Below are 21238 nucleotides of genomic sequence, written 5' to 3' on the forward strand. Positions count from 1 at the left end.
TTTAAATATTTTCTCGTGTGCATAGATGCAATCTTTACAATATATAAATTGCATCTAAGCACACGAGAAAATATTTAAAAAAATTTGACTTACACCACTCTGATTTTTACCCCTCCATAGGTATGCTTACTCTCGACTTAATCCAGCTTAGCTCTCTTCCATCTCTTCTCATCAAGAAGCACACAAATTAGAACGTAGAGGTATATTCTCTTAAATAGATTTCGCTCTTTCGCTTGAGAGTCGACGCTTAAAAATCTCGGTGTACGCGCGAGAGTCTACGTTTCAACCGGGGCTACCCTTTAGCTTTCCCTTTCCCCCTTTTATCGGACTTACACGTATGAATATAACGACACACAAGCGCGATATCGCTGCCTTTAGGAAGGGAAAAAGGTTTGAGGCGAGCATATCGACGGTGGAGAGCGGAGCTTTTGCTCTTATATTAGAGGAGGGCTTTAATATCGAAGTCTGAGGGGTGCTCCCGCACCGTGACAACCCTCCATCAGACACGCTCTGTCACCGCAAAACGCGCTGTCCGCCGCCTACGGTCCATTCTACCGGGTGTCCCATTACGATCGTCGCGAGTCGTCGTCGTTCGGGGGGTTTGGTATAAATCGCTCTCGTTTGCGGCCGCTCCACCGATCGACGAGAAGTAATTCACGGGGGATTCCGTCCGGGGGAAAGGTTTTACGGCGGGTAGGTTTCTCGTGCTTATATCGCATCGTAAAAGGTACGAGCTGAGGTGCTTTATTAAGTAGCAGAAACGAGCGTTCTTGTTACAAGGGAGCAAACAATTGGCTGCCGGTGATAACCGCTATTCGGACTGGTAGCGCCTGTCGCTACGTTGAAAAAGCTTTCCCTAGGTTTTTGTGGTATTTATCGGGTGTCCTGTGACCTCGAATAGCGGTCACTATCTAGAGAGAGTAGAGAGACGCGAAACGTTTCCGATCAAACAGGATATTCCTTGATTACGGACAATCATACAAAAGGAAATCTTATAATGCACATTATTGAAACGTTTCTAAGAATTCTGACTTTTAGAAGCGCGTGCTTCCCTTTCGATGATTTATAGAAGAAATGGCGGGTCTTTCAACGGGATGGCTGATACTATACAGCAGTATAGGAGGGGAGGTGTAGGTTTTGCTCGGATATCTAGTAGACAGGAGCTGTCTGTCAGTCAGCACTCCCTCGCGTTACCTCCGGAGAGCGGATGTATTGTCAGAGTAAGCCCTCTTCTCGCTCCTTCTTTCGTCCATCTCCCTCTCGCCCTGCTGGCTCTCGGGATCTCCTTCTGCTTCCTCTCAAAGACCCGCTCCTTCGCCGACGTATCCTTCTTCCTTCAAATCCGGGTTTCCTTTCAAAGGAACAGAGATATTCTTCGGCGATATCAAACCGCCGCTCAATGGATTCAGCCATTGAATCAGGTATAGGATTTAGCAATTTTTTTTCCTCTCCGTCTAGCCTGTCTCCCGACCGCCGTCCGAGGCGGTCGTGCAAGTGTCCTGTGTGTATATCGCACGCGGAGGACAGCGCGAGAGTGGGTGGAAACAATTTCTCGTCATCCCGTTGCGATCTTATCTCCAAGCAACGGCGTTCGCCTTTCGCGAGGAAACTCGAACCGTTAAAGCCGGTGATCGGCTTGCCGCGTCTCGTCGTCTCGTTCGCCCGTCTCCTTCGTCTTCCTTACACGCCTCGCGATATTTTATTTCACTCGCCCGACGATTCGACGACTCTTACTCGCGATTAATCGCGTTCTTACGTTTCGCATCGTAAACGCGTGAGCAGAATGCCATCGACCGAGTCCCGAGTGGAGGAGGAGCTCCACTTCTTTCGCCTATAAATGCCACTTATTGGAAAAATGTTGAACACCCGATGTATAATAATTTAAAATTTAATCGCGTTGCACGGCGAGAATGTAAATTACGCGACGTAGGATACGTCATCTTTAATTTCCGGATACGAATTTTTTATACTTTGCACGTAACAACGAACGATAATATCTGGAAAATTATATAAAGTTTAACTATGCAAAATTTAAGATACATTTTAACATTATTCTTATTACTAAAAATGTATTTTTTGAAAGTAAATACATATTCCTGTAACATAATAACGCATCGTATACCCTCATTATAAAAGTCATTAGTTTTATATAATTATTTCTCATTATTATTTATATTATATATTATTACAAGAAATTTTCGAGTTAATAAAATAATGAATAAAATAAGAAACCATAGAATAAATATGCAGTAAAAACCATTACGTAAATAGCCTTGACAATTAATATTTAAAAAAATTATATTATATTTTAAAAAAGTATATTAGTATAAAAATATTATAAAAATCTGCACTTGAATAAATTTTAATGCAATTTACAATTTCTATGAGCATTCTACATCGGCAAAAAAAGGTAAAAAATAGTGACAATTTTAATGCAAAATTAACGTGCAGTCGCGTTAACAACGGCCAACTTTCGCACGTGTCACCAGTTCACCAGTCTGTCGATTACATTCTTCACTTTCTGGCTGACCTATGCGTGACGTGACTACTTTGCTACTCGCGATTGCGCGATTGCGTCCATCATCTCTTGCGGCATGGTGACTCATTTGCGCATCCGATTACACAAACCAACGACAAGCCGAGTAAAAATAAAATTACGCTATCTACCGATGGTACGTTACGGATGTTCGTTATTCGCGTTACATCATCAGGATGTGATAATTCGAAATTACTTTACATTCCTCAATCAGTCTCGTCGCAATCGTTATTTCTGCAATATTATAATAGTATTAACATCTCGCTTATATGTAACGGAAATAAACTTCCTTTCACTTTTTCTTGCAATCTTCTCATTGAAGTATTTTATTTTACTGAAAAATAGCGCTATTTTTTTTTTTTCAAAGAAAAAGATATGTTACGTCTCCTTTTTATGTTTTTCACGTGTTTTTTCGGTGGATTTTGTTTTTACGTTAAAATGACGATATTTCCGTGTGAAATTTATCTGGCGCGAAGTGTCGGAAGTCGGCGGTCGGTTTTGCTAGCCGAGTTTCAGTTGGAAAAAGAAATGATTGTTCCGCAATCGTGTCACGGAGCATTTGCATGTGAATTCTACGGGTCTCTTTCCCGGCCTCCGCGGAGTTAATTAAACGCCTCATAGTTTTCGGAGTGGGATGACGGAGTACGATTGCTTCTGGCACCAAGTGGACGATCCAACCCTGCACGAGAGCGTCATTTAATAACCGCTTAGAATGGATTCCTGAAGTCCCCAAAAGGGAACATACAAAAGAATCGGGTTCTCGCCGAGCATAAGATTATACGTCGATATGTCGCGTACACCCTTTTAACATTAATATATTTATTAAAGCTTTTAGCATTTAGTATTCTTCTATGTTAATCTATTGAAGAATGTTCATTCAATTAACGCCGCGTTCTTTATATTAATGATATTTTTCTGCAGAAAGATATTGGGACAATTACTTAAATTTATAGCCATTTGAAATTGAAATTATTAACGAATATACATTGCACTATTGTTGCTACCTTTTTCTATCCACTATTATTTCTTTGTTATATTTATAATCCCATTGTTTTACATAAACTTGACCAAATTGATTCGAAATGAGCGTTAATGGGACGAATGCGGGAAACAGGAGCGGTAATAAATAACGCCCATTTTTCGTAACGCTTGTAAAATTTATTATTTACAAAATGCATTATTAATGTACATTAACGCATCACATCGTTTTATTGTCGTTTTTTCATCGCATATCGGAATAAATACCTGGAAATATACCATGACGAAATCGTTTTCGGTCGAAACTCTGTAACCCGTCAGTCATTTCAGCGGGGTAATCGAATTTAGTGACATGTGTGGGCGATTTTGCGATTCCGTCAACAATGTATAACATAAAAGCGACATTGATAAGTTCATGGCGGCGTGCGTAAAAGCTTTGAAACGTTTTTTTCCCTATATTGACATCATTCATTGTATTGGCGTCGCGAAAGCTTTCCGAGCACGTCGTATAACTTCGAGAGCCGTTCCATGCCGTTGGATCTCGGTTCTTCGACGAAGTCAACGTTAATAATCGATTTCATATTGGACATGGGGTCTTCGCAATGCCTTTTCGCACGAAGTATTTGGGAAAAAGTTTTACAGGAGATTTTAGTTCGGAGAGAGAGAGAAAGAGAGAGAGACGTATAACACATTTGAAATATCCTCTCATGAGCCCTTTCGTATGACGTGACACGTAACTATTTTTTTTAATACTATACTTTTATTTTTTGACAACTGATGATTTATTTCTCCAACGGATTAGATTCTTATTTAAGAAAAATATGAACAATCAAATCGTGTATAAATATTACATATATATATTCCATATAGTTAAAAAAAATATATATATATATATTCCACTGATATTTGTATAAATTATAAGGAGAGGTTATTTACACTATTTATACTATAGCAATATTTTTATATTTTTTCCAAAAGAAAGGCCAAAAATTGTACACTGAGAAAAAAAGCTGTTGCTTCAATTAAAGTGCTATCACGGGGTGCCAAAAACATAAATAGTTTATTCAATTGTATTATTATTAGACCCAATATCTGAATTATTAAATCAATAATTAAATTATTGGTTTAATAATCCAGATATTGGGTCTAATAATAATCAATAATTAAATTATTGGTTTAATAATCCAGATATTGGGTCTAATAATAATTCAATTGAATAAACTACTTATGTTTTTGACACCCCGTGATAGCATTTTAATTGAAGCAACAGCTTTTTTTTCTCAGTGTAAATACTACAAATCTGTATTATATTACTCATATTATATTACTGTTTTTATGTACATTCTTGCAACTATCTACGTTCTTGCTTCGGTATTCGTATATCTTCGCTTTAACTGGAATACTTTTGCGGGACTAATTTTGCTGAAGCAACAATAACTCGCACGACGAGTGCAGTCGGACGTAAAGCATTTATCCATTGATACGACCATCAATAATCTTGACAAATCGGCAAACGACTTGTCACTGGGCGATACAGTAGCAATCGGCATGCAGTTCCGTGTACGATGTCGATGTACAAATCGGTGGACAAATTAACCAAACCGCTAAGGCATGTATTTACAATTTCCGATTACGATTCATTGCCTATACAATTAAAATTATATTATATTAGAATAGAATAATATATATAATTAAATTAAGAAAGAATAAATTACGTAATTAAATTAACTACTATGGTTTTCTAAAGTTCTGTGATCTATTTAGATTTATATACTCACACTTATACTTACACTTTACTTGAAGATCATATGAAATAATATTAATTTTAATTTACAAAGTGTCTTTTATGTGTGAATACTCGTAATACATTTATTTATTTTTTATTTCTTTTCTCGCTCGTTAAAGAAATTTTTAATTATTTCAATAATCTGATGGCGAAAAATATAGGAAGTTCTGATAACTTTCCTATTAGCACCTATTAGCATTAGAGGGAATAGCATAATTATTTCCTATAATAAAATTAAGAGATTTTGTTCGTGAAACATATTTTTATTCTTATCGGGTTATATTAGAGAATTGATCAAGTTTACTTTATTATAAACTTGTGTACCTGTTACTAAAATACAACAACTGGTGGGTGTTACGTTTACCTTCGTCGCTAACGGCGAGTCGGCAACAAAATCGTAGTGGCTCAACGTTATTAACGTGTTAAATGCTGCTCCCAGGAAACAACCGTTTCGCCGATAACGCGCGTCGGTTTTCGCATATTTGGAGCTTCATTGATCATGCAGAAAATGACTATCCGCGAATGCGAGAAACCTCGAACGTCCATCGATTCGATCGGCCGCGCGAGATCGGGCTCGACGCATGACGGACGCCTCGCTCTCTCGCGAGGGACGATGATATCCGCGCGCGAGTCGCCGCGGGTACGTACGCCGCGTGTCCGTGGCGCGCACGTATACACGCGTGTACACGTGCGTGTACACGTGCGTGTACACGGAGCCCCCGGCACACACGCGCACACACGAGCACGAACGGGGACACGGAAAACGGATGATCAGGAATTGAGGCAAGGTTGATAGTCCTGGATAACAGTGACGCAAGCGCAGACGCGACAATACCCGGTCGATGTTGGCCGGGGCTGGCTGACTGGCTGGCTAGTAGTCGAGGATATATTTCTCTCTCTCTCACTCTCTCTCCTCTCCTCTCCTCTCCCTCCCTCCCTCTTTCCTTCCCCCTGCCTTCTCCTTCTCTCTTTCTCGTTCCCTGTCTCTCTCTCTCTCTCTCTCTCTCTCTCTCTCTCTCTTCACCCTTGCCACCCTCGCAGATATCACCCATCCTCGTCCTGTTGGCCGTCTCTGTCATCGTGCAACCCTTTCCTCTCTTCTCGCGTTTCTGCGTCTCCTCCTCGTTCTTCCGTAACTGTGGCTCCTCGATGTTACCATTCGTTTCTACGCTGTCGCTCCGTCTATCCACTGGTTCATTTCTGGAAAATGACGCGACGCTTTCGTCCCTTTTTTCACTTTGCTCCACGTCGTCCTCGTTCCCTCTCGCTCTTTCGCGACTGTTTGGCGTATCCTCCCCCTTGCTCTTCGCACTTCGTCTCTCTCTCTCTCTCTCCCTCTTCCTCCGGTTCTGTCGCGGTATTCCGTATCTCGAGCCGTCGCCATTTTGAAAGTAGAGGGATCAACCCCATGGCCCCGATGACCGGTGAGGTGTCGAGGTCGAGGGCCAAGAGTTTGCCTCCGAAGGTCGGAGCCTTCGATCCTGAAGACGGCGTCTGCTCGCGGATGCGATGGTTCTGCAGATTAGACAATTTTCGAAATCGTTCGACAATTAGATTTATCATTCGGTTAGTAAAAAAAATCGTATTATTAGGAGGGATAAATTTGTTCTTAATTCCGTGGCATATTACTCGAATCGCCCCGGTGATTCTCGACTTGTCAATTAACGCATTATTTTGTCGCGTGTTAGAAGAGATACGAAAAATATCTTTTCACCATGCTACTTCTCAATGTGTTCAAATCTCCCTTTAAGTGTTTTATATTTGGAACAAAGAACGTATTTTGAAGAAAGAATTTTAAAATAATCTCCCGGAAAAGAGTTGGAAAGAGAAAGAGAAAAGGAGAGAGAGAGGAAAAAATTTCGCTTTCGTTTATCGTAATTCGCGTATCCAATCACTTCCGTGCTCGAAAAATATGTGGGAATTGCGATAATGGTTTCTTTCACAATATAACGTACTCGATACCCGGCGCGTACGATCAACCATTGTACTTGTTAACTTTTGCGCATTATCTTATCGCATTATCTTATTGTTTAAACTTACCGATATTAATATTCATGTTCCATTTCGAGTCAGGCGATTTTTTTTATTATTTATTATTTTTCATTACTTCACCGTAATGGGTGGATGTATGATATTTATGTACGCAAATACTTCGAGAGAATTGCGTTTTTTAATGGTTTCGGGGCACGCAACAAACCGAATCTCGTTTAATCGGACTTAACGTCAGGAAATTTCAGAGTCAAGTACACACTAGAGTACACGTGTAATCTTCCGCGGAAGGTCGAAGGGGATTAAATGTCTCGCGCGCGCCATTTTGACATCACCTACGCGTCGACTCGTCCTCGTGGGTGTATATTCCAGCTGATGCTGATGTATGCCGAATGTATCGGATCTCATCGAATACGCAACGATCTCACTGACGCACACACGGCCATGCGACGTTCTGGATATCAATGGGGGTGCTCGATCGAAAATGGATAAATCGAAGTGGCTGACATAAACTGGTTTCCGCGGGTCTTCGCGGCGCACGAGCGGCGCACGAGCGGCGCACGAGCGGCGGCGCAAATTTAAAGAGAGCAAAATGACTTCACGTAGCTATTTTTATTACGATTTCGCAGAAATACTTGTTTTTCCGACGAATGATAAATAAATAAAAAGCAATAATGTACATGCAAAGTCGAATGCAGTCTCATCGTGAAAATAACCTGTAACAACGCGAGCGAGAAGAGGACTCAAGTTATTTTTTTGTAGTATCCGTATATAAACACCGTTATTAGTATTCTATTTTATCGTCGTGCGTTCATATATTGCAGTACCCTTTATTCGGCAAGCATACACGTGTTTTTCTCTGACGAGAGAGCCTGAAACTGGAAACGCTCACCATTCAGTATGCGAGGGAAAAAAAAATATTGCTCGCGACTTTGCAAAATAAACAGCAGAAATTGTTCTTTTCGACGTGGAATGTCAACTGCAACTGTATATTTCCACTTGTATCGCGGGAAGAAATTCGTTTCCATAGAATTAATGTAACAGGAAATAACGCTGCGCTATCATGTCTGACTTGACTTCAGCGCGAAACTGCTTCTTCCTTCTACACGGAACCATTGACCCTTCCCTTCAAACAGATATCGAATACCTGCGAACCAATCGACGAGAAAGGTCGTCGGCTCGTCGGTTCAACGGAAGGCAGGAGAAACCGCGCGAAACGCGCATGTGAAAATAACTGCAGGAGACTTGCAACAAAAAAGGCAAGCAAATGCAGCAAAGTAAAGCGAAGTTTACGTCGCGTTCACCTAACCGCAATTACGTATTCCAGCAAAAGTTGTCATTTTTATCCAGCGAGAAAGCTCTCTGTTTCCCGCACCCTACCAACCCCCCCTTCCGCGTCCCTCTCTATATCCTCTCTGTTCTCTCTATCTACCTCTCTCGCTTTCCAACACGCCGATTGGACGGGAGCTTACGAAAGTTCCAGGTATCCCGGAGGACCGCCCACCGGTCCTTCTGTCGCCGGGAAAGTTTCGTCATTCATACTACGGCAGGACGGGCTACATTGCTACTAATATCGTCATATTATGCCCGGAGAGCCGGCCTAGTCATCTTTAGAGATCACGAATATTTTTGCAGAACTCGGGGGAAGAATATCATTATTTCAGTAAATCGTTTCCGCGTGTCAGTTTAGAAGGAAAAGAAAGACGGTCGATTTAAATATTTAATACAGGAAATATATATACATGCATGGAAAATAAAATAAAATGTAAAAGGCACAATTCTCGCGAAATCCTCTGTATAAAAGTATTCGTCAATTCTTTAAAATAATGTGTGTTGCTTGGAGTTAAACGAGATACTTTAGCATTAATCTTCTATTTGCTTGTTTCTGCTGAGAGGCTCAGAAACTTGTATCTTCGCAGGCTCCGAACAGTCGCTATCCATTCTTTATTTTATTGACTTAAAGAAAACGGAAAAGGAATTTTGTCTGTCAAGCTGCTTAAACCAAATTAACAAGCAGTACTTCTGGTAACGTGACATTTGATTCCTGTTGTGATGTGGAATATATCACTATGCTATATGGCCTTCACGCTCGAGCTAAGATATGGTTTTGTCGTTCGTTTTTCATTGAACTTCACGAACCTACTTTACCTTTGTAGACGAAAGTATCAAGTGTTCGTCGTTACACTCTCTCAAGTTTTCCTCCGCTAAAAGTGAATTTTTAAACGATGCTCGAAACCCACGTAATTGGACTCTGGCCCAGTAGAACATATTTAACAAGAGCTTATCCGGGGTAGTAAAAAAGTTTCGGTTAAAAAAGCTCCATTAAATCTGGCGGCTAAAGATATAGAGGTATTATGGAGACGAGGACGCGGAAGACTCGTTTAATTTATCACCTACTTAAAGTCCAACGATCTCGCGAATAGAAGGCCTTTTTTAACTCTGGTTTCAACCTGCTATCTCCCTCGAACTGTTTCTCTCTCTCTCTCTCTCTCAGCTTTCTTGCCAATTGCTTGCCCTTCGACTTTGAATTGGGATTCTATCGAACGCTCGTAAAAGGATACTTTTCGATCTTGCTAAGCAAGGCGATACACGTTTACACAAAAGACCATCGTACTTTTAGTGCGAATTTTACTCTTGTCGAATGACGATATGGATCATTGGATTCTTTCCTACGTAAAAATCTTACGTAAGGTAAAAGATATGTGAAGTACCTCTTCAAGGAATGTTCTTATTACGAAAAAGTATTACCTACTATAAGAAATGATACGCCAAGAGATCTAAAAAAATAACTAGAGATAAGAGAAGAAATATGGGCGTGGATATTTAAACTTAGATCATAATTTTAATGAGAATAATTCTTATTTTAACTTTCTCTCTCTTCATAGAAAAAAGTGTCAAATCAACACTGATATACTTGTGTATACGCAAGAACATATAATCTTTTTATAAGAATTTTAACTTTTTATTTTAACTTTTTTTTCTTGATTGACCTATATAAAATTTGGTTTAACTATATAAATAACTTCATTCAAGCAAGTTTTTTTTTTCGTTTAACGCAATATAGTCTCATTTCAAGATTATATATTCTTGCGTATATACAAGTATAGGTATCAGTATTGATTTCACACTTCTTTTTTTCTGTGTTGGAATAACAGATCCAATTTTATAACAGTAAAATAATATATTTAAAATAGTAAAGATATGATATCTTATAAAGCTTTAGAAAATTCACTTAAAGCACATACTCATTTACGATCTACTTTTTCATGTTCTTTGTTAATCCTATAGTCTTTGCTTTATAGTTTTTTAGTTAATTCTACATTTCGTTTCTTTTTCCCTTTTAGTCTAATTTTTTAATATAATTATTTATGTCAGTATTTTCTGTTTTTGCGGTTTAAAAAACCTCTTATTTTTTATCTTTATATATTTTTATCTTATTTTTATCTAAGAGTAAAACATCTTATATTATTGCTTTTATCCCTTTTTCTTATACTGTTCAATATATATATATATTTTTTTTTGTACTTCGTGTGTACAGGCTCTCCCTAGAGAGCCAGTTCTAAGTGTTATCAATGAATGCTGTTACTATTAGCACCGTGTTATAGTACCAGCGTATATATTACCAGCCCTTGAGGAATGATCACATGCGTGCATCGCGTTACAGAAGCTATAAACTATATCGTCACACGCCTTCGATGCAGTCAACCGATGGAATAGCCGCAAGGGACGATGCCATTGCATCGGCCAACGCGCTAACGAGACCTGATGTCTCAATTTCCGAAAGGACGTACGTCCTCGCGACAGGGGGCGATTGCGTTGTGGGGGACGACGCCCCGTGCGACGAGGGGTGATACAGACCTGATAAGGCGTTAAAATAATATACAGCCTCGGCGTTCGGGACCGGAATCTCCGCGATACGTAATGCCCCCTTCGTACTCATTCGTTTCTTTTTCCCGTCTGGCTTGCTCCCTTCTTCCTTTCTCATTTTCCTTTTTTTATTTCTGTCCCTCAATCACCCCCTTTTTTCTCTCTCCCGCCGATTCGCCGCCGTGCTTTATCCCCCTTCCCTTCACGAATTGTTTCTCGATGCTATCCGTGACTCTCCAGTTTGTTAGGGGGATTTATTTGATTGAATATCGACTGCTCGAGTAGCCACCCACGGGTTATAACGGGGGTGTATCAGTAGCGCACAGACCCCGATTGCGTGAGGGGGGGGGGGGGTGAAAAGACGCCCCCGTAATATATACGCGGGACGAGAGAATGATGCGTTACTTTATTACTTCTTGGGCGGGGATGAGACTGATATTGACGCTTATTATAACGTTTCTGTATTTTCGACGATGTCGAGTATATATACCAAATAATTGATTATTAATATCTGTCTAAAAATCTCAGGATTTAGTTACAAAATAAATTTGTATGCAAAGGAGAGCCCAAAAGAACATAACGCCCGAAAGAAGAAAAGAAAAGTAAAGGTTGGACTAATATAAAGTACTTCGTTTCTCGTTCTTCTTTGGAAGTACTCTTCAATGCTGATGAAGCTGAAGTACGTCGACTTGAGCAATTATTGAGTTGAAGTCATAGAAGCATAATAATTTGACAACGAGGTTTGTTCCTTTCTAGAAAAACTTACTTTTCTTACTAATAGAGTTGAATGCCAAAGTTAGTACTTCTTAATTGCCTTATAGTTGCAATAAGAAACTAAATTTCACGAATGTTCAAGGAAAAGTTTAGAAGACGTAGAAAGATTCGTAAATCGTTTAATTGACGTTTGCTGAACATTTAACAATCTTTGTAAGTATTCTTATTTTTATTTTATATCTCTTATAAAATCACTTTTTATATTTGTACCTAATTTTAATATTTTAATACATTATTTTAAATATCTGTATATAGCTTTTTGACTGTTCGAAATTGAATTTATGTAAAATACTAAAAAAATGTTTCAAAGATTTTCATGAGTTTTTAGACATCGTGTACGAAAAATCTGTATTAGTAATAACATTCGCTATAAATGACAATAGGATGATCATTAATTCGGTAACACTTTAATCGAGGGCATTCTATCACGCGAATCTCTCGTAATCATATTTGAGAGCCTCGAGCATTTTATCGGTTTTAGGGGCAAACATCTTTTGTGAGCCCCATAGAAAAATAGCTTCTTTAACGAGATGTTCCACCGTCGAAATGTGATGTTTGTATCAATGCCACTGCTAGGATGTTTTTTACAGAGAATTTACTGATAAATATAAATGCAAGCTAGAAAGCTGTTCGATGTATACACACACATAAATATACTGTCAATTTAATTCAACAAGCCGCATAATCTTAAATAAAAACTCTCAATAAGCATAAAAATTATTTTATAAGCAAAAACTCTATCTTATAAGTGTAAACATCTCAATTATTCTTGCCTTTACCATGAAGAAGGGTGGAAAATAAATGAGGCACTGCTCAGTATCTCACTTTAGATAGCCACACTCCTGCCTGGTACGTACGCACACGCTTTCGTAGGGAAGTTCGCATAATAGACTCTAATCCGAATCTAAATCTGAGCTTACGAGATAAACAGTCTATTAGGGAGGACGCGGGACGTTGCAGCGCGGGACGAACCCGCTCGAAATCTCCGAGGGATCGGGGGATGTAACGGCTACATCAAAGGTATCGGATTGACGAGGAGAATCCCCGTACTGCCGCATCCCGGGTTTATAAACCGTGAGATACGCAGCCCTCTTGCAACAGTCGTCAATCGCGAACAATCGGATCAAAACGAGCTTTTCTTGGAAAATTATCGCGAAAAGATTAAACGGCGGAGAGTCGGGCGAGATTTCGTGGGACCATGTCGGTTTCTCGATGAAAAATTAACGGAGGGTCGATATATCACGGCGAGGGCGTGGATTCAGATATCATTGAATCGAAGGGTGCGACGGTGGATAAATCTACCTTTTTATAAAACTTGAGAAAATTGATTTAAATCTGGCTTCTTTGAATTTTGCTCTTGCCAATTCTTAAAAGAGCCACTTTACCGTTTAGTACTGTAATCTCCAGTTAAATGGGCGCCTGCAACGAGTTTTCAGAATTCTACGCGAAATTTCGTAATAAAATAATAGATTTGAATAGAATAGCTCAATCCGATAAAAATAAAATACTTTTTAACATAGTAAAGTGCTTCAGTTACATGTATTTATGTATTCTTACGTCTTGAATTTATTGGTCCACTTTGCGAGCTGCATTCAAATTACTTCTCACGATTATATGTTATATTATAATACGGGTTATAATTCGCGTCGATATTCGCGTAGATTTTTTTTTTTAGGGTGCACTTGACTTGAGTGCCGTTCACTTAATTATTGGCAATATTTTGTTATCGAGTGATACCATGTATCCGTATATCTACACGATTGAATCTGTGGTGCAAGTGGTTTTAAAACTCTGATAACAGTCGGATATTTGATAATCCAGTCGTAATACGAATATATCTTGTTATACTTTCTATTATGCAATACTAAATGTCTTCTTGTTTTCCCTTTTTTTTTAACATTTCGTGTCTTATCTAACCACGTTTATTACGAGTTGTGCACGTATAGTAGGGTGTACGTCAAATGACATATTAATAATGTCTCTAACATCATTAGGATGTAATTCTGTTGGGGTACGTTTGATAAAAATAGCCCGTAGTAAATTAACACAATACACAGAGAGAATTTTCTCTTAGAATTTATCCTTAAAATCATAGTAGTTGTGGGACGACGTCCCACGTATTACGAATAATTTTATGCGAGCTATTCTGATTACTATCTACCACAATAAAAAATATTAATATCCATTACAATAAAATATAAAATATGTTTGATTAATTTTACTAAAATATATAGTAAAATAATTTTTCAAAAATTACCAATTTGCTTAGCAATTTTTATTAGGCGTTGTGTTTGTAATAAAATGTCTTTTGCATATTTCAAAAATTCCTATCGTTACCGATAATATTTGATTGATATTGCCAAGTTTTCCCAAGTTTGTAGTGAATTTAACGGTAAAATATAACGAAAAATTCTCTCCGTGTAGTTATCAATCATATACGAGAAGAATTATTTTTTTTTACATATTATGCAGAATTAATTGTTTACATATGTACGATTGCAGTTTTATGTTCCAGTTTTATAAATATTTTTCGTATAACGTCACATTATTTTACGTCATATCGTTCAATAACATAATGTCAAACGAATGAAAAATACTCGCGAAGTCGCTTAAATTAGACGTGAAAATATTGCATTTTTCCAATATGTATCCTGACTTTCAATGCAGCAGAGAGCTATTCGAAATGCACCGTCAGGCATGCTAACGCTCTCTCTCTTTGGCAGGAAACTATATTTTATAAAATTAAATTCTCTCTATTATAAGTTGCGACGTGGGACGCGAATTAATACGTCGACAGCTGGGCATGGCATTCATTTCGGTGAATGGGAAACACGGATGTTCGCTGTATCACTGTTTAATACCGGAGGCCGTCGATAATTAAGGAAAGCTACGTAGGTGTTATCAAATTTATTGCCAATATACGCGTCGACGTAGGAGGTTAATGTCGCTGAATGGAGTAATTTCTTGTCGTTCCATTACAAAGAGCTATTACCGCAGTCTCCGGAATCAGTCGAAGTTGCGAACGTAAATTTAGTTCGGAAACTTGCAGTGCTTGTGGCTGTTATCGATTACGCGTATTCTAAAATTAGAAGAAACCGGTATTTCTCGCGATAAACAAGTGTCATTCTATGAAAAAAAATATTTTAATTTTTAACTGAATTTTAATTTCCATCTTCCATCCGATCTTTTTTTTATCGGTCAATAAAAAACTTTACGTTTACTTTAATAAGCGAAATTTCAAATTGATCGATAAATATTTGCTAGTTTCTTGGAGTAGTGTCGAACAACTGTAGCATCTATTCAGTTATAATGAAGGGCTGCAGTTGGAAGGCCAATTTTAAGTATGCTCCATTCAAAATGCCATTAAGAGCGTCTCGCGGCTCATTCGTACAGAACATTTCTGGGCTTGGCGTATACCGAGCCATCAGCTAGTCGAGGGCGGTATGATTGACGAGCCCTTAAACGAAATGGGATTAATGCGCATACAAATTTCGGAGTCTCGAGGGAGTTCATCCCAACTCGTCGATAATAATTATTATTAATGATGAAATTAGTGGGCGGCCGCGTGCCGTTGATTTAGCCCCCAACACAATCGCACGAAAAATCGAGGAATTGGTATTCCCTATTTGCGGATTGTCTCTACAAAGGCCGTGTAAAATTTAGATCAGCCATAAATTAATCAGTAATTAATGATTTCTACAACGCAATTATATACATATTTAATTCGCAAATTGTATAAATCGAAATATGAGTAAAGCAAAATCTAAATTTGTCGTTAAAACATATTTAATAGATAGAATTAAATTAATATTTGTCTGTTAAAATGATAAATGTTACTACATGACAAGAATATTAGAAAATATCATAGTTAACCATTTTGTACTTATAATTCTACGCATTTTTCTCTCAGTACGTGATAATAATCTTTATAACAATATAACTGAGATTTCGTTGATGATTTCGGTAAAGTGAAAGATCGGTGTTGTATTTATTTAGTATTTTGCGGTATCTTTGATAATTTGTTAAGCAGGGCAATCGACATCGGAGAGAGAATTAATTACGGAGCTGAGAGGCTTCCAGGCTTCAAAGGACGCGAGTAAAGTATTTCTCGGAAATGGAAATGTAAATGATGGCGTGAGTACATGCAAATGTCAAAATTTCCAGCCATTTTGCCAGTTGTACTTGTGAGAGATGAAATTGGCGCACGGCCACGTATAATCGCACAAAGGAACTTCTACAAAACCGAAGAAACTCCCGCGCCGTTGATTTGTGTACCGCACGCAGAATTCAGCAAAATGTACTCTGTAACTTCCAGAGCATATTCCTCGGGAAGCTGTTTCCAGGGAAAATCATAGCTCATCGCGATTTCAAAGACGTAATCTTAGTTAGCAAACTATTTGCGGGGGCTGGAGCTCCTTCTCGCATATATACATCTTCCTGATTTAATCTCTCGCAGACACCATCATTTACCTAATTTCTGTTTTAATAATCCAATTAAATTCATTTCAATATTAATTACTCAGTTACTGATCGTAATAGAAATGCGAAATTACAAAAGTGACGAGGATCTCCATCGGTAATTATAGCATCTCCATTTTAATTTGCTTGGACGATTGTCCATAAATTTATTATGACGCAATTACACTCAAGAAATTAATTATTGACAAGCAGATAAAAAGAAATTTATAAAAGTACTTAATGCAAAAGTCCTATTGTATAGTAAGTTTTACATAACAAAAATAAAAGTTTTTTTCTTATTCCAAAACAATTGCGTCCAACATTTAATAAACATTGTAAACATTTATTTTTATCTGTATTTTTATATTGAGAGATCCAATCTCGAAAAATTGAGGTAGCAGTTTGCTTATGTAGGAAAGCTTTTTAAAGGAAGATTTTCTTTTAGCAGAAACTCGATTATATTATTCTCGCGAGACAGAAAACGAAGAAAATCCGTTCGCGAAGGGCTGGTATAAAGCTCGCTATTTCGCCATTCACGAATAGATTTGTTCGAGGTTTCGGAATGAGCTGAGAAATCGTCGCGAACGTTGAATTTTCTCCTATAAAACGCTCCCTAGAGAAAGAGGACGGATGCAGCCCCGCTTGCTATACGACGGAGGGTGGAATCGGTTTCTCGGATTTTACGAACTTTCGACCGATAACTTGCTTCTTTACTCCCTGACTCTCTCTTTCTTTACTTTTCTTCATTCTTTTTTTCAACTTCCTTCTCTCACGTTCTCGTGTCCCTCCACTAAGACGTTTGACGGAACTTAGAATATAAACGAGCCGAAACCCCTCATCGGTACGTCAACTCGAACGCTGGGTGGGATGATAGATCGACTCTTTCGACGACGCCGCGAAGATATAAATGCACACTTTTGAAAGGCTAAACTAGCGGGTTTTCCGGAACGATTTTGTATGATAAAATAGCTTAAATTATAAAGTCTATAAAAAATATTTGCAGTATATATACGTGATTTAATATTTATTTGTGTTTTCTTCTTTCTTTTCTACGAAAGACATTTTGGAAGTCACTACTGCGTTGCATCAAAATCTGTGATATAGCTTCTTTCTATATAATTCAAAATTATAAGAATGTTTGTAAATTATTAAAATAAAGTCAAACAATCGAAATAAAATATTAAGATACAGAAGATACTTGGGAAGAGCTGTACGAAATATTTATTTATAAAAGTCAACATCGTCCCTCTATGAAAGTATTGGAATCGTAGAGTTGTTGGAATCGTTGGGCACGGAGACAGAAATAAATACGTTATTTCCACATGTTCCAGGTCGATTTCGGCGACGTTTTCATACCGTCTGACTTGAAGGTACCGAAATTGCAAGTGCTTCCTGAATTTTCGAGATTGGCGCACGGCCTCCGCAGCGGCAACATCAGTATTCTAGACAGCAAAACAATCTACATTCCAAATTTGCATTACGACGGTGGTGGACCGGACGCTTACTTCTGGGTAGGCAACGGCTCAGAACCCAGCCGTTTTGGTATCAAGGTCCCCAATGAAGTAGACAGGTCAGTTGAGACACAAGCAGTCTGAAACAATTAATAAATTAATTTTCATAAAACCAATATTATCATTCTCCTGTAAAAAATCTAGAGGATGTAGATTTCTGCATAAAAAATTATACGGGAAATAAATAAATACCAAAGACACTATCGCATAATTTATTTTAAAGCAACAAGTTTATTGTTATACATTTTAAAAACTTATTTTAACTTTAAGTAAGCCTTATATAATTACTTTTATAATAATACGAGTTTTATTTTCTCCATCTGTATATATATATATTTGTATATGTATCCGTATATTTAAGAAATTAACATCACTTAATTTAGATTTAATTGAAAGATATAATGTTTCTACAAAAGCTTGGGTACTCGTACTTTAATTTAAAACATTTTACTCAAGTTACTGAAATTATTATTAATCTCATCTAATCCGCCGACAGTTTGGCACCATTAAGAGGATACCAAGGAGAGGACATCGAGATCGTCTTGCCGGGGAACTTGACGGTGTACGACATCAGCTGGCTCGCGGTGTGGTGCGTTGAATACAGACACAATTTCGGCCATGTTCTAATTCCAAGGGACCTCGACGTTCCACCGGCTCTCGGCCAGACGAAAATTACGGTAAACCAAAATGAGTTCTCCAATCCTGATACGCCCCAAACTTTCGTGCCTTACGTACCCTCATTAACGTTCACTATGAAATGATAATATACGCGGCTCCGCTCTTTGATATACGGTATATACACGATGAAAAGCTTCGCCTTAATGAAGACGAAAATTGAATGCACTGTGAAGAGGAACGTTTGCGTCTTTATATGATAAAATACACGTAGCTGCTAATATTTTAGATTCAATAAAAATCGTGCCAACAAGGCTCTTACTCTAGTCATTTTTAAGCAACTGTACAATATCTTCTTAAAGCTAAATGAAATCGAGGATCATGGATCTCATCTTGAGAGAAGTTCTCAATCTTCCTGATAATATAACGAAATCGTTATCACGTTTGTCGTTCAAATTCAATCATTATATTCTCTTTAATAACGTTGCTTTTGATTTTTAAATGGAATAGCCGCCATGGTGGTATAATCCAGTAAGTACAACGCGATCGATGCACGATATTTTGCCGTACGGATGATACATAATCCCCCCGTATTGAGGTCACAGGTCACAGATTCGCGATATTTTCTTTTTCAGACGAGCAGCACACCGACGCCTAAGGTGAACAACTGCAAAGAGATACTAAATGGCCGTATTCAAGTGCAGTGGCAGCTGAAGGGTGAGGACGTGCAGATTCGACTGTCGGGACGCATCAAGGAGGACCAGTACGTGGCGTTCGGGTTGTCGGGTGAGGAAGGGAAGGCCGAGATGATCGGCGGCGACGTCGCTGTGATCGGATACAATAAACAAACCGGCAAGTTCATCGCCGAGGATTACTACATGTCGGACTTATCTCAGTGCGATGGCAAGAAGGGTGTATGCCCGGATGAGAGGATCGGCGGAAGAAACGACGTGGTGCTCTTGCATGGGGAAAGGAAGAATGGCATAACAACGGGTACATTTCTATCCTATACGTTATAAAGGACGATATTACGATAGAAACGGAAAAAATAATACATGGCTAATTGTTACATTTATTCTCTTTGACAATTTTACTCTTTACGCGACTTAAAAAATGTGTGGTCTTATATGAGAGATACATTTACTAGTTATATAAATTTACCAGTTACATAATAAAAATTTACGAGATATTTTTCATTAAATAGTTCAATTTTATTTAATAGATAAATTAGAATAAAAATGTAGCATAAATGAATATATATAGGAATTTTATAGTTAATTGAAAATCTATATTTAAATGCCATTTGCGATTTTTAATGTAAGAACTAGCGTGTAAAATTATTTTTGAATGTATTCGCATCAACTTGAATGTTTGTCATAAATTAAGTAAACTAAAGTATACGAAACAGAAATTATCCTTAGAGTGGTGTAATTCATATTTCAATTGCAGTTACGTACACACGTCCGATGAGAACCAACGAGCCAGAGAAGGACAGGATGATTCCGGAAAGGGAAACCAGCGTGATCGCTGCCATCGGAGTTCTGAATTCGCAGGGCGAAGCAAATGCTCACGAGAGATTCGATAAGACTACCGAGGATATTCGTATCGATTTTACGTCGAGAAATGTTCACGACTGTACAAATTCCCTGTACAATATTCCTGACGAACCTGATCTTGAATCCTGGACGCCGGCCGTTATCAATGATAAGAATCTTTTCAGTGCAAGAATTGGACCGACTGGTTCGAAAAGAGGATACTCAAAAATCACAGGTATTAATTACACATTATGACCGAATTATATCTCTAATACTTATTTTGTTAAGTAAAACCGCATCGTCTTATGTTAAATGTATGTAGACAGTAGAATTATTTGATGAAACTTGGAGATTAATTAAAATAGAATTTAACTAACAAAAAATCTAATTAAAAGATAGTATCTTATTATATAAAAATAATATATGTCATATTAATAAATTTGCAGATATTTTTTATATATTTATTCTACTGTTATGTAAAATATTAAATAGTATTAGTATCATGATAATGTTGAAATTGTTTACCGTTGACTTTTTTCCCCTTAAGATGATATAGTATTTTAAGGCCGAGATCAATCAGTGATCCTTATTGCAATTTAGGTACACCCTCTTGGGGCATCGCATGGTATATCAATGATTTGCTGATCCCGGAGATCACCGTCGAGCGAGGAAAAACTTATACCTTTATTGTGGAGGGTGGAGACGATTATACTAATCCCGCTAGGTGAGTCCTGAGAATAACACCCTTCAAAATACATACACGGTGCAAGATTAGATTGAGATCGCTATATAATATTCCCAGTATGACATTGTGAAACACATTATTGTGAAACGTTCATATACCTTCGACAGGTATCATCCATTCTATATAACTGACAGTCCGGAGGGTGGTCTTGGACAACAGACAGGGAATCAAATAATGAACGAAAGAGTATTTGCTGGCGTAGAGCGTGATTCTGACGGATATTTCGAACCGACCGCAAAGGGTCGTTATTGCGAATGGGTCCGCACCACGGTGGATAACGCGGATAATTACAAGACGTTTAAGAGATTCTTCGAAACGCTCGAACTCAAATGCGACAAGGGCGAGCCTGCCAAGCTCGCATGGACCGTGGAAAAAGACACGCCGGACTTAGTTTACTATCAGGTACGAATTTGAGGGAAAAGCCAAAACTTCGAACAATTACCT

General features: G+C 38.2%; 1 protein-coding gene across 6 annotated transcripts in view; it reads left to right on the plus strand.

Annotated features, from left to right (window-relative positions):
- The window catches only part of LOC139768156 (protein Skeletor, isoforms B/C-like), a 71943-nt gene that overhangs the window by 44254 nt on the left and 6451 nt on the right, over nucleotides 1-21238 (plus strand). For 5 of the 6 annotated variants that reach the window (XM_071698072.1, XM_071698069.1, XM_071698068.1 and 2 more), the window contains exons 5-11: nucleotides 17720-17958; nucleotides 18396-18576; nucleotides 19025-19045; nucleotides 19150-19507; nucleotides 19964-20284; nucleotides 20650-20773; nucleotides 20902-21196. In XM_071698072.1, coding sequence (XP_071554173.1) covers nucleotides 17720-17958; nucleotides 18396-18576; nucleotides 19025-19045; nucleotides 19150-19507; nucleotides 19964-20284; nucleotides 20650-20773; nucleotides 20902-21196 — 1539 coding nt within the window. The remainder of the gene's footprint in view (nucleotides 1-17719; nucleotides 17959-18395; nucleotides 18577-19024; nucleotides 19046-19149; nucleotides 19508-19963; nucleotides 20285-20649; nucleotides 20774-20901; nucleotides 21197-21238) is intronic. The other variant, XM_071698074.1, reaches the window with a different exon arrangement.

Source organism: Temnothorax nylanderi, unplaced genomic scaffold (genome assembly GCF_030848795.1).
Source record: "Temnothorax nylanderi isolate EJ_2023f unplaced genomic scaffold, tnyl_v1.0 TNYL_tig0014_pilon, whole genome shotgun sequence".
Lineage (NCBI taxonomy): Eukaryota > Metazoa > Arthropoda > Insecta > Hymenoptera > Formicidae > Temnothorax > Temnothorax nylanderi.